The 14,205-nt window shown below is 36.9% G+C and overlaps 1 protein-coding gene across 1 annotated transcript in view; it reads left to right on the forward strand.

The window, feature by feature from the left end:
- Positions 1-7,476: 7,476 nt before the first annotated feature.
- Positions 7,477-14,205, forward strand: part of LOC137618255 (glutathione synthetase-like) — a 99,569-nt gene continuing 92,840 nt past the window's right edge. The window contains 1 exon segment of the mRNA XM_068348416.1: positions 7,477-8,020. Coding sequence (XP_068204517.1) covers positions 7,970-8,020 — 51 coding nt within the window. The 5' untranslated portion in view covers positions 7,477-7,969.

Here is a 14,205-nt window from a genome sequence, read left to right on the forward strand (position 1 = left end):
TTTATAGTTTATATATGAAAGATTTATTTTAATGTTATTATTAAAATATTCTATTTTAATTTTTCATTATTTCTCTTGCAGTTTATTTCTTTCCTTTCCTCACTGGGCTATTTTCCCTGTTGGAGAACTTGGGCTTATAGCATTCTGCTTCACCCAAGCTAGAACCAGGGAGCTCCAGGCAATGGCTGCTGATGACTTAGCAGGTAGACCTACAGGTTTCCCCAAACCCCCAAACCTTAGCTTACAAGGATGGTAAGGTTGCAGACACTAATGGCACTAACGAGTCTGAGCGGGACTCGAACCCCCGATTGGCAAACACCAGGCAGAGACGTTACCAATTATTATTATTATTATTATTATTATTATTATTATTATTATTATTATTACCTAAGCTAGAATCGTTACTGTAAATGCATGATGTAAAAAGCCCAAGGGCTCCAACGAGTAAAAATAGCCCAGTGAGGAAAGGAAAATGGAAACGAGGAAATATATAAATTACAAGAATAGTAATGAACGATTAAAAATTACATTTTAAGAACAGCAACAACACCAAAATAGACCTTTCATACATAAACTGTAAGAAGCGATTTATGTCAACCTCTTCCACAAAAAAAGAAAAAAAAAATAAAAAGATAAAAATAAAATATCTGGAAGTTTGACATTTTGATTTCAAAATATGACGTTACCAACAGGTTACCCCAATGGTCTACCCAAGGGTTAATATACCCCTTCTTGGTATGGAAAATCACATCGTTGCTTTTTAAATATTATCGGCATTCTGTCTTGTAGTTTAATTTGAAGTAACTTTAATTATTATTATTATTATTATTATTATTATTATTATTATTATTGTTGTTGTTGTTGTTGTTGTTGCTGTTGTTATTATTATTACTTGCTAAGCTACAACCCTAGTTGGAAAAGCAGGATGCTATAAGCCCAGGGGCCCTAACAAGGAAAATAACCCAGTGAGGAAAGAAAAAAAAAAGAAAAAAGAAAATATTTTAAGAACCCAGTGAGGAAAGGAAAAGAAAAAACAAAATATTTTAAGAACAGTAACAACATTAAAATAAATATTTCCTCTAAACTATAAAAACTTTAACAAAACAAGAGGAAGAGAAATTAGATAGAATAGTGTGCCCGAGTGTACCCCCAAGCAAGATAACTCTAACACAAGACGCTGGAAGGCCATGGTACAAAGGCTATAGCACTACCTAAGACTGGAGAACAATGGTTCGATTTTGGAATGTCCTCCTAGAAGAGCTGCTTACCATAGCTAAAGAATCTACGTTACTGTACTGATATCTGCACGAGTTGTACATTCTTAGTTCGTGAACTCTTTAGTTTTATCTATTTCAATGTTTTGATAATGAAAATAATAATGATAATAGTTTATTGAACATTATTGCTATCTCAGTGGCGTTGATTTTATATAGCACCTCTGTAGTCCCATTTTTCTTATGTGCTACAGAAGACCTTCTATAAAAAAGAGAAAGAATGTCTCATAAATGTTTTCACGGTAAATTATGATTAATAGTAGGCTATACCTTTATCAGAATACTAATCAATAACCTTTGTTGCTTTTCTCTCTCTCTCTTTCTCTCTCTCTCTCTCTCTCTCTCTCTCTCTCTCTCTCTCCTCCTCTATTATATGGTATGTCACTGCCCTGCCATTTTCTCAGACCAGGGTTCTCTCTCTCTCTCTCTCTCTCTCTCTCTCTCTCTCTCTCTCTCTCTCTCTCTCTCTCTCTCTCTCTCTCGCCTCTATATGGTATGTCACTGCCCTGCCATTTTCTCAGGCCAGGGTTCGATTCCCCTCTCTCTCTCTCTCTCTCTCTCTCTCTCTCTCTCGCGTCTCTATGGTATGTCACTGCCCTGCCATTTTCTCAGACCAGGGTTCGATTCTCTCTCTCTCTCTCTCTCTCTCTCTCTCTCCTCTATATGGTATGTCACTGCCCTGCCATTTTCTCAGGCCAGGGTTCGATTCTCTCTCTCTCTCTCTCTCTCTCTCTCTCTCCTCTATATGGTATGTCACTGCCCTGCCATTTTCTCAGACCAGTGTTCGATTCTCTCTCTCTCTCTCTCTCTCTCTCTCTCTCTCTCTCTTTCGCCTCTATATGGTATGTCACTGCCCTGCCATTTTCTCAGAGCAGGGTTCGATTCCTCTCTCTCTCTCTCTCTCTCTCTCTCTCTCTCTCTCTTTCGCCTCTATATGGTATGTCACTGCCCTGCCATTTTCTCAGACCAGGGTTCGATTCCACTCTCTCTCTCTCTCTCTCTCTCTCTCTCTCTCTCTCTCTCTCCTCTATATGGTATGTCACTGCCCTGCCATTTTCTCAGACCAGGATTCGATTCCCCGGCCGACCAGGAGATATAGAGAGAATCCAGATATTAAGGTAGTATAATATATGGCTTATTTGAATATGAAAAATTTCTAGATATGCAAAATTTATCATACACACACACACACACACATATATATATATATATATATAACATTGCCTTGTACATTTGTAAATAAAGATGAGAGAGAGAGAGAGAGAGAGAGAGAGAGAGAGGTGATTGTTATAACAAGGCGTAGCCTAGTTCATATCCTCTAGGAAAATATATATATATATATATATATGTGTGTGTATATATATATATATATATATAATCACAATACCTAAAGGTCAACCACCTTCCCTATACTTATTCCATCCAATATTAAAAAAAAAAGTTAACTCAGAAGTTTAGAAAAGAAATAAAACATTGATAACCTTAATAATCAATCCTCTATCACACTATCACGTTCAGTCATATATTGAATATTTTCCTCTTTAAATTATCCTTTAAAAGTATCTGTTTTTGGAAGAACAATCATGCGACAGTCTTTTGTTATCATCCGGAGGAATGATTGATTGAGCCACTATGTTTACCCACAGTCTATAGACTCTGTGTTTACCTTGCAGAAACCACATTCGTGAATGTACAGAGACATTTTTTTTTTTTGATACCTCTGACACATCATTAGAACTTTTATCACTTCGTTATGACTTTAATTATATTTTCCTGGCTATCGTGTAGCTAATTAGTGTTCATTCTGCGTAGCTTTGTTTGTTTGTGTGCGTATATTTGTATTCGTTGAATTGTCTTTTCGTGATTTTAGCCTTATATAAAATGGCATTTTATTAGAATTATCTGGATTTAAAGACCCTTTATTTCTATGTATAATTGTACGTTTTTAATGTTGGTATTAATAATAAAAACAACAATGTCTTCGGTTCGAGTTCTCTTGCTTGAGGGTACACTCAGGCACACTGTTCTATCTAGTTTCTCTTCCTCTTGTTTTGTTAAAGTTTTTATAGTTTATATAGGAAGTATTTATTTCAATGTTTTTCCTGTTCTTGAAATATTTGATTTTTCCTTGTTTCCTTTCCTCACTGGGCTATTTTCCCTGTTGGAGCCCCTGGGCTTATAGCATCCTGCTTTTCCAACTAGGATTGTAGCTTAGCATTTAATAATAATAATAATAATAATAATAATAATAATAATAATAATAATAATAATAATAATAATAATAATAATAATAACCTTAAACTCCCGAAATTTAAGCTCGCAAATTCCATATTAAAAATATATTCTATCCAATGAAGTATTGATATTTTCATCAATATTCTTCCCTTTTATAGAATCTCAAACTCATCTTTATGACAATCAAATATCATTGAACGAATTTCAATCTATATCTAAATCTATATCAGACCAACTTTATTGATTTCAAAAGTCAAGAGAAGAACGTGATGGAGAAAACAGTAACTGAAAGGAAATATTCATTTACTTACTCTATCATTATCACTCAGCCAAGGACAGAGGCGGTGGTGGTACCCACTCGTGGACATTGTGCATTATGATTCAAAGCATTTCAACTAGTTTTCCTTTATATCTGAATTGTACTGATTCTTTTATCAGAATATATATATATATATATATATATATATATATATATATATATATATGTGTGTGTGTGTGTGTGTGTGTGTGTGTGTGTATGTTTCATTAGCCGTTACTAGTTCACTGCAAAACAAAGGCTTAAGAAATGTCCTTTTATATGTATATATATATATATATATATATATATATATATATATATATATATATATATATATATATATGTGTGTGTGTGTGTGTGTTGTGTGTGTGTGTGTGCGTGCGCAAACTCCAACAAATACAACTGTTTATAGTCAACTGTAGGACAAAAGCCTCAGATATTGTTAGTTCTGTCTGGGGTTTAAAGGTTTAAAGGCCACTCATGAATGGCAGAGGTAAGGGACAGGTGACATTGCCCTAGCAAGCAAGACAATGCCCTAGAGACTGACCATATGATCAGTGCCCAAGCCACCCCTCCATTCATGCTAGGACCAGGGAGGGCCAGGCAATGGGTCTCCCAAACCCTCCATCCTTAGCTCACAAGCATGGTGAGGTTGCAGACACTATAGAAACCATTGCGGTTTAGCTGGACTCGAACCCCAATCTGGCGAGTGCCAATCAGGAACGCTTTCAATAGGCCACCATAATCCGTTTAGCCATTTTCCTTACGACTCTAATCATGGCGATACACACAATCTTTCACCACATTAAGGTTTTCCCACTCAGAAAGCTATATATATATATATATATATATATATATATATATATATATATATATATATATATATATATATGTATATATATGTGTATATATATATATATATATATATATATATATATATATGTGTGTGTGTGTGTGTGTTTGGGTGTGTGTGTGTGTGTGTATAGCAAAGTCGTGACGAAATAGGTTTTAGATGTGTGTTAATGTGATATAGAGGAGAAGAAATATATGGCAGTTTATTTATTTAAGACTAGTAGAGACTTATGACGGTGTGTGCAATAATAAAAGAAACATAAGTAATGAGGTTGTTTTGTGGCGAAATTGAAAGGCGAAAAGTTTTGTCAGAGGCAGCACTTGTATAATGTGAGGAAGACTGGGAACTACTGATAGAAGAAATAATACAAATGTGGTTATTCTAATTTTATGTGTAAGACTGTGCGTAGTTGGGGGAGAAGCGAATTGGACTCGTGAATCGCTGAAAATGAATTTGAAAGATCTCTTGGAGTTCGAATTTCTGTCTGACTGGTTCTAACATATATGAATGCGTGGTTATGATAGGTGACATGAATACAAAAGTAAGAGGCAGGAAGAGAAGAGGCCATGGCAGTAAAAAAGAGGGTGACCCTCTTTTTATATTGACATGATGTTTGTTACAAAATAATCATGTGAAAAGTTGAAAAATAAAGGGGAAAGCTCAATTTGGCTTAAGTAGGCCTAGAAAAAAAACTTATTACAGAAACAACAGAGGCTATGTCGAGGACACTGATATGTGCAACAAAGTCTGTTTGTATATAGTTATAGGTGGTTAAATCGACTGAGAATATGCAGTAACAAAGTATGTTTTTTGTATTATTATTATTATTATTATTATTATTATTAAAAATAAAATAAGTTAAGAACAGTAACATTAGAATAAATATTTTCTCTATCAACTATAAAAACTTTAACAAAACAAGAGGAAGAGAAATGGGATAGAATAGTGTGCCCTAGTGTACCCTCAAGCAAGAGAACTCTAACCAAGACAGTGGAAGACCATGGTACAGAGGTTATGAAGTGTCCTTCTCCTAGAAGAGCTGCTTGCCATACCTAAGGAGTCTCTTCTACCCTTACCAATGGGGTTAAAAGAGACTTGATTGGTGTAAAGGTGAATCTAAGCCAGTTTCTTATGCCTCCATGGCTGAAAAAAAATTCCTTAGTGATTTAGTAGTGCAAGAGATTAGAGAAAGGGTTATGGTGGCCTGGTGGTAACGTCCTTGCTTGTTAATTGCCAGACTGGAGTTCAAGGAATGCTCAAATTCGTTAGTTCCATTGGTCGCTGCAATCTCACCGGCCTTGTGAGCTTAGGATGAAGAAGGTTTGGGGATACCTATAGGTCTATCTGCTGAGTCATCAGCAGCCATTGCCTGGCCCTCCATGGCCTAGCTTGGGTGGAGAGGGGCCTTGGGAGCTGATCATATGTAATATGGTCAGTCTAGAATTGTCCTGCTTGATAGGTCAATGTCATTGTCCCTTGCCTCTGCCATTCATGCGCGGCCTTTAAACCTTTAAAGGGCATTTGATATAAAGGCGAAATTTAGGGATAAGGATATGAGCTGCGTATAAAAGTAGTGAATGGCTGATAATTGCATATGATACATATTGCCTGGGAATAGTGAAGAAAAACTACATAAACCAATGGAAGAATCTGGGTATGTTTTCAAGAGAAAAAAATAGATCTTAGACGTGAGCAAGAATTGAATAATGGCGATAATTGGAAACTAAAGAGATGGATAAGCGAATGTTATGGATAGCACTATAGTCCATTTCTTTTAGCGAGTCATATTTGCACCGACTCACAACGGTGCCCTTTTAGCTCGGAAAAGTTTCCTGGTCGCTGATTGGTTAGAATTATCTTGTCCAACCAATCAGCGTTCAGGAAACTTTTCCGACCTAAAAGGGCACCGCTGCGAGTCGGTGCAAATATGACTCGCTAAAAGAAATAGACTTTTTTTTATAGTATGAAAAAGCAAGTGGTTGGTTTGAATAAATGTTTAAGTATGTAATATCAATTCCTTTGTAATTTATGTAACAAATTTTGAAGTGGTCATATTAATAAATCTCCCGAAAAGAGAATTGAACAAATTAAAAAATGTTATTACCTGTCATAAAATGTTCTTCATTTTGACACGAATATGCCATAATTAAAGTGTATAAAATAGCTTATTCGAGCATGTGATACCTTACTTTGAATTCTCTTTTTTCTGAACTACATGTTGGTACGTAGGCTACAATAAAAGTTGATTTAGCGTGACACGAAAGAAAACTCTTTGCAAAATTAAAATACTTTGGTACAAGAACGATATCGCATGCTTTTGAAGAATTTAGGCAATAGTCTATTGAATAATCAATATGATATGCATGCCAAATATGGTAATGAAGGCTAAAATTTTGAGGACAGGCACTTGAAAATCAATTTATCTTTTCCTTTGCTGTCAATGTGTGATAATTTCAGTCGGTATCTTAAAGAGAAAGGATCATTGAAATGACTGTAGCTTTACTAGTTTTGAATTGAAAGTAACTACTATTATCCTAAATTAAGAGTAAAGAAGAAAAGTTTGTATCCACTGTAGCCTACTTTCATGCAACTATTGCTTTATCTATAACAAATCCGGACGCGTTTCTTCTGATTCATGTATCAAAATTTATATATTTGTCATTTGCTATACTTTTATGGCCAGGATTGGTCGCATTTATTAAGAGGGGCATATTATTGAAAAGGGAATTGGACGTAGTTTGTGAAATTTCACTCCAAGGACCCTATATATTTTTGGAAACTCAAAAAGACGCAGTAAGCAGTTCTAAATACCAAAAAGGCTGCTTGCAGTCCTAACCCGTGAGAGTTAACATGGTAAATGCAAATATTCTGTATACAGAATTAACATCAGCTTTGTGTACTGCCGTTAACTACCTGTCTTATGGTAATAATAGCAGAAGATGCCATTTTAATCATAGCTCGTATGCCCCTACAGTGAAAAATGTTGCATGACATTCAATAAATATTGAATGTACTTGCCTCTCAGTACATAGCACAACACCCGGGTTACGAAACGAACCATCTCTTAGAAAATATATGGAGGCTAAACCGTATAATCGAGGCCATTAGTGAATTCCCAGCTTTAAGAAGAAGAAGAAGAAGAGCTGATGACGTCACGGTGAAATCAAAATATGCCCAAACATGTTGAGGTCACGATGACAATAACATATCAGTAACTAAACAGGTCTCCGCAAGGGTAGACGTCGTCGGTCTCGACAAGTGTCATTATTCCTCAATTCATTTTGTTCGTGAAACTCATGCCAGTTCAAAATGGCAACTTGTGGCAGTGACTGCTGTTCTAACGGGAATATATTCGACGAGGTAATTATGAAATTAAAGTATTTTACGCTTGAATTAAGATGGTGAAAGGGAGACTTATCTCCCGATATCTAGCCTAACTTGGTGGGTACTTTGGTAGATGTTACATAATGTCTGACGTTTTATTATTTCTGTTATAAAAACTACCATTATCATCATTTAGTATTGAAAGCGTGCCTTTGTATAATATCTTTGTTTCGTTAATTGTTTCTATTTTATTTTAGGGGGGTGTCTTTAAATGTTGAGGATATTATTGCCTAACCTATTCTGGTTATGGCCAAACTATGGTATGGGTTACATAATTATTTTAGGAGCCTTTGTATATCAGCGGCCAGTTCCTCTCGAGTTCATTATAAATGGACATCAACTAACCTACCAAGTTGTGGAATGATCTTCCTAATCTAGTAGTTGAATCAGTAGAACTTCAAAAGTTCAAAGTTGGAGCAAATGTTTTAAGTTGACCAGGCTGACATGAGTCTTTTTATACTTTATATATGACATATCTGTTTTTGACGTTGTTAATAGTTTATATAGGACATATCTTTTCACGCTTTTACTGTTTTAGATGATATATTGTTAATTTATTCTCATCATTTATTTATTTTCTTATTTCCTTTCCTCACTGGGCTATTTTTCCCTGTTGGAGCCTTTGGGCTTACAGCATCTTGCTTTTCCAACAAGGGTTGTAGCTTGGATAGTAATAATGATAATAATAATAATAACAACCTAAACTTTCGCCCCTAACCTAGCCTACAAGCCGTGTCCTTACCTACTTACCTAAGGGCTGGGGGAGCTAACGCCTCCCTGCTACCCCCTCTAACACTGCCACATTCTAAGTTGGACATAATTTTACATACAGGTGGCCACTATCATACATACACCCCTTTTAAAGTAAATTCATGTTACGCCTAGTATATTAGAAGTTGACTGTTTTCTTTAGGCTTTCAAGTAAGAGATTGCTTAACACTTAATATAGACTTCAAAATTACACATAATTATTGGATAATACTGTCCTTGAAAATTCAAGAAGATGCATTATTGAAATTTGAATGTTTTGTAATAAAAATATTGGTCAGTTTGTAGAATGGCAGACATACCTACAAACTACTAGAGGTAATTGGGATGGTTAGGTGTCAAAGGGGGTGGTTGGCCCCAGGTAAGGACAAGCCAATGTAGGTAAGGCTAATCGAGATATTTCATGTTGGGCCTTAGTACTTTGGGTTAGGACAGTTCGACTGAACTTACTGTTATTCTATGCCTAAACCAACATGTGTCCGCCGATCTTCATACGCCTCCAGCCTGCTTTTGTCAGGGCCTAACACTACCCAATAGGCTAGACCCTAGTGAACTTATTCAGTAGTCTTGGTGAATGTTTAGCATCTATAAGTCACCGATATCAAATGATAGAACTCTGTGTGAACCATTTTATTTAATGAATATGAAATGCAACTAATATGATTGGTATTATAGGTGTTTTCCCTGTTATAAGTTATGTTTAAAATTTGTAAAATGTCGTCAGTATATTTTTGTCTGAGCGTTTTCTCGCCTACATTTCCATTTACAGATTGCAATTAATAGTTTTATTACCCTTTTAGCTACAGAAGAATTTTTTTTTTCTCGTGCTTATTGCTTTCAGGTTATTTTTAGAGCCTCGATGGCCAAGTTGGTTAGGGCAGCTAGCTCAGACTTCGCAGAAGTCTATGACACGGGTTCAAATCTGCAGCCATCCAGTCAGGGGCCTGACACTTTGCTATCCGTGTTGACACCACGATTATGTATGCAATCGACGGATAGGTTTGCTTAAAAGCAAATGGGTGTTACAGACTAATACACACACAAACAAAGCCACTCCAACACCTGAAAACATAAGTCACCTCACACGTCTCGAAGTGTACCTCACCACGCCAAGACTCCTCGCTGTTGGGAGGCTTGTGAATGGTACAACACATGAACATATGCTATTGGTGTCTAGATAAAGCATATAACTTGTTGCTTTGGGAATTTGAGGAAACAAATACGTTGGTGCTAATGTAGCTTGTATCCTAAAAGTATATTCAGAATTTAGCTTGTATCCTCCCATGGGTTGTAGGTGGCAAAAGGTGAAATATATAGCTTTATAAATTTTGGGATACATTCAAAAGGGCATAAAATCTACCACACCTTACCTAACCTAGTAGTTCCCATGTCACAGACCTATGGGGGTGACCTCCCTTTCCAGTTTACAGAACTAGATGGCTAAGCCCCCCGGGCACACGAACAAACAGGAGCGAATATATTGGAATCGTAGAATGTCGACAAACAAATGAAAAATAACTCGGATCATAGGATACTGATATTTTGTGTAATTTTCCATGGATTTATTATGCATCCCAGAGAATAATGTATAGAGAAGAAGTATTTTAAGAACAGTTACAGCATTAAAATAAATATTTCCTATATGAACTAGAAACTTTAACAAAGCAAGAGGAAGAGAAATAAGATAGAATAGTGTGCCCGAGTGTACCCTCAAACAAGTGAACTCTAACTCAAGACAGTGGAAGACTATGGTATGGAGATTATGGCACTACCCAAGACTAGAGAACAATAGTTTGATTTCGAAGTGTCCTCCTAGAAGAGCTACTTACCATAGCTAAAGAATCTTCTACCCTTACCAGGAGGAAAGTGGCCACTGAACAATTACTGTGCAGAAGTTAACCCTTTGAGAGAAGAATGTTGGTAATCTCAATGTTGTCAGGTGTATGAGGACAGAGGAGAATTTGTAAAGAATAGGCCAGACTGTTCGATGTATGTGTAGGCAAAGGGAAAATGAACTGTAACCAGAGAGAAGGATCCAATATATTACTGTCTGGCCAGTCAAAGAACTCCATAACTCTCTAGCGGTAGTATCCTAATCGGGTAGTTGAATCGGTAGAACTTCAGGAGTTCAAACTTGCAACAAATTTTTTTATGTTGAATGGGGTGACATAAGTTTTTTTTATAGTTTATATATGAAAGATCATTTTTGTTGTTACTATTTTTAAGATATTCTAATTGTTCATTATTTTTCATATCGTCTATTTATTTCCTTTCCTCGCTGGGCTATTTTCCTGTTGGAGTCATTGGCCTTGTAGCAGCCTCCTTTTCCAACTAGAGTTGTAGCTTAGGCAGTAATAATGATAATAATTTCTGAAAGGAAAATTACAATATTTTGACAAAAGCAGTGCCAGCAATGTCTTTTGTTCCCCTCTTCCCATGATCTTTCATGAGAAGTCACATTTCGTCTTTCTTTTTTCTCTCAAAGTTCCCAACAAGTTGACGAACCTGTTGTATGCTGATGTAGTGCAGCACAACATATAAATTGTTAATCTTCAGAGAGGTTATGTATCACTAATTATACAAACACTGAATTATGATGCATAAATACATACATACATATACCAAAGGCACTTCCCCCAATTTTGGGGGGTAGGCGACATCAACAAATGAAACAAAACAAAAAAAAGGGGACCTCTACTCTCTACGTTCCTCCAGCCTAACCAGGGACTTAACCGAGTTCAGCTGGTACTGCTAGGGTGCCACAGCCCAACCTCTCACATTATCCACTACAGATGAAGCTTCATAGTGCTGAATCCCCTACTGCTGCTGCCTCCGCGGTCATCTAAGGCACCGGAGGAAGCAGCAGGGCCTACCGGAACTGCGTCATAATCGCTCGCTATTCATTCCTATTTCTAGCACGCTCTCTTGCCTCTCTCACATCTATCCTCCTATCACCCAGAGCTTTCTTCACACCATCCATCCACCCAAACCTTGGCCTTCCTCTTGTACTTCTCCCATCAACTCTTGCATTCATCACCTTCTTTAGCAGACAGCCATTTTCCATTCTCTCAACATGGCAAATGGAAAATGGCTGATGCATAAATATATTAAATTTTTTTGACATCTTATTTATAACTTTTAAAGAAACTATAATAAATGGGTATTTATTTTATCTAAATAATGTAGTGTATCTATTTAATGTACAGTATATAAGTACTGTATATTGTATTTTTCAATATTTAACTTAGCCGGTGATTATATAGCTGCAACTCTGTTGCTCGACAGACAACTCTACGGAAAAACTCGCCAGCGATCGCTACACAGGTTGCGGGTGTGCCCAACAGCGCTATCTGTCGACCAGATACCCAGCTCTCAATGTAAACAAAGACTCAATTTTCTCTCTGTCGAGGTGTCGACAAGACGTACTTTACTCGCTGTTGCTAAACTGGAGTTTTTCACATCTATTTGGTGAAGTACTATATTCTAGTTTTGAGCTTTCGCTATGCAGGTGTTTTATCTTCATCTTAAATCTTGAACTCGTTTTGGATAGATTTAATTATGGTGACAAAGAGAGTATGGACTTTCTTTCACTTTTAAATGGCCGACCCTTCCCTTAGACGGAAGTGTGTTTAGGCTTTTAGTAATTATCTTATCACGTTATAGATTTTCCTCTATATATTTTATATCTCTCTGCCTTTATTAGGCCTCTTCGATTAACTTTCCATTTATTATAAACATATAAAAATAAATTTTAATGTTTTGTTTATATGCGACCTTTCCTGAGAGTAGGCGGTCCTAACTTGGAAACCGAAGTTAATCAACGTTGAGCCCTTTATATTGTAATAAGCTTTTAAAGAGCTAAGGATTTAAAACTTTTTAAATGTAATATTTTATGAAAGAATTTCTTTGATAGTCTTCGTACTGTTTTCAAAGATGAACTAACGTTTAGTTTATTTATGCTACGCAGCTGTTGACGTTCAGGACGTTCAACATGCGCTCTATCGTTACGATAGAGAGAGAGTGTATCACGGTTTCACTTTGCAGTAAGAGTAAATCGATTCTGACGTTTTGTTCATTCTTTCTTAGCTTAAATGTTTTAAATTTTATTTTAAAGGAACTTTTTAATTGAAAAACCTTTCAGTTTTTTCCTTTAGTCTAATAACATGTTTTTTTGACGAAATATAATTGGGCTCTTCTCTTAGGTGCGAAATCAAGAGAGAAAGAGAGAGAGAGATAGAGACGGAGGGAGAGAGAGGAGAGAAAACGTTCCGTTCAAGCGGGTAACGTTGTTCTCGAGTTACTCTCGTCCCTAGTCGCTGTACGGGGAGGAAGGATAAAACGTTTTTAGTTTTTTATTCTCGTCCCCAGGCTATGTGCGGTGAGAGATTGAAAACGTAGTTATATGAACTAGTGTTTAGTCTCTTTCCCAGCCACTGATTTTTTTATCTTAAAATATGTTTTCTGTTTTTTGCTGGTATTAATGAGCTTGCATTATACGACTGATTTCGCAATTACTACCTTTTAATGAAGGGTAGAATTGCGTGTTTCAGGTAGAAATCAGTAAAAGTTTCGATTTCAGTGATATAAGTGCAAAACAGAAATTCGAAGGGATAAAGTGATATGCGCAAAGTGTTACAGTGTTGCGTCCGAGGGTTCGTCTGTTCGTGCCTGTCGTTCACCTAGTCCGGGACCTCTTGCATGCTCCCAAGCCCAGGGGAGAAGTAATGTCAAACGACTTATGGGTTCGAGAGGCCTTGATCAACGAACAGACGTTTTCCCTCTATGGTATCGGGTGTATCTTACCAAGATCTCCCTACCATAAGACGAGAGAGACGTTGTTTCTCCTCGTCATCCAAAGGCTTTTCGCATAAGAAACCTGTCACAAGGTTTCGAAGCCCTTAAGCGAAAGTCAGTCCTCTCAGGACAGGTCCAGCGTCCTGGTTACAACCATTAGGACAGCTCTGACCCTATGCAGTCATCGGATAACTGCTTGCCGCCTAACAAAAGCGTAACACAGACTCCGAGAGTCTTTTTTTGTTGGCAAAGTGTTGCGGTCACAGACGTTACCCTCGTCTCTTACCACAACCATTTCCGTTGATCCTTAATGGGTTGTATGGCAAGACATGCAGTATATGCTTGCCTCCCTTATGGAAGACTATTCTGCCGATTAGTCCGTTGAGTCTAGCCGTTTATCTCATCGATATATTGGCTTTCAGCCAACCTAACGTTCCTTTGTGCTTACTGTTGACGTTGGCGTAGCTTAGTCACGTCAGTCAGGTTGTTTAGAACCACACTCGATGCGGTCTCGTGTGGTTTTTCAGCCGCATTTGGACGTTAGGCCACTTGCTGATGCTCCTGTTGACGTTCAAGACGTTCACTAACAATCGGAGTTG

This window comes from Palaemon carinicauda, chromosome 24 (assembly GCF_036898095.1).
Source record: "Palaemon carinicauda isolate YSFRI2023 chromosome 24, ASM3689809v2, whole genome shotgun sequence".
NCBI lineage: Eukaryota > Metazoa > Arthropoda > Malacostraca > Decapoda > Palaemonidae > Palaemon > Palaemon carinicauda.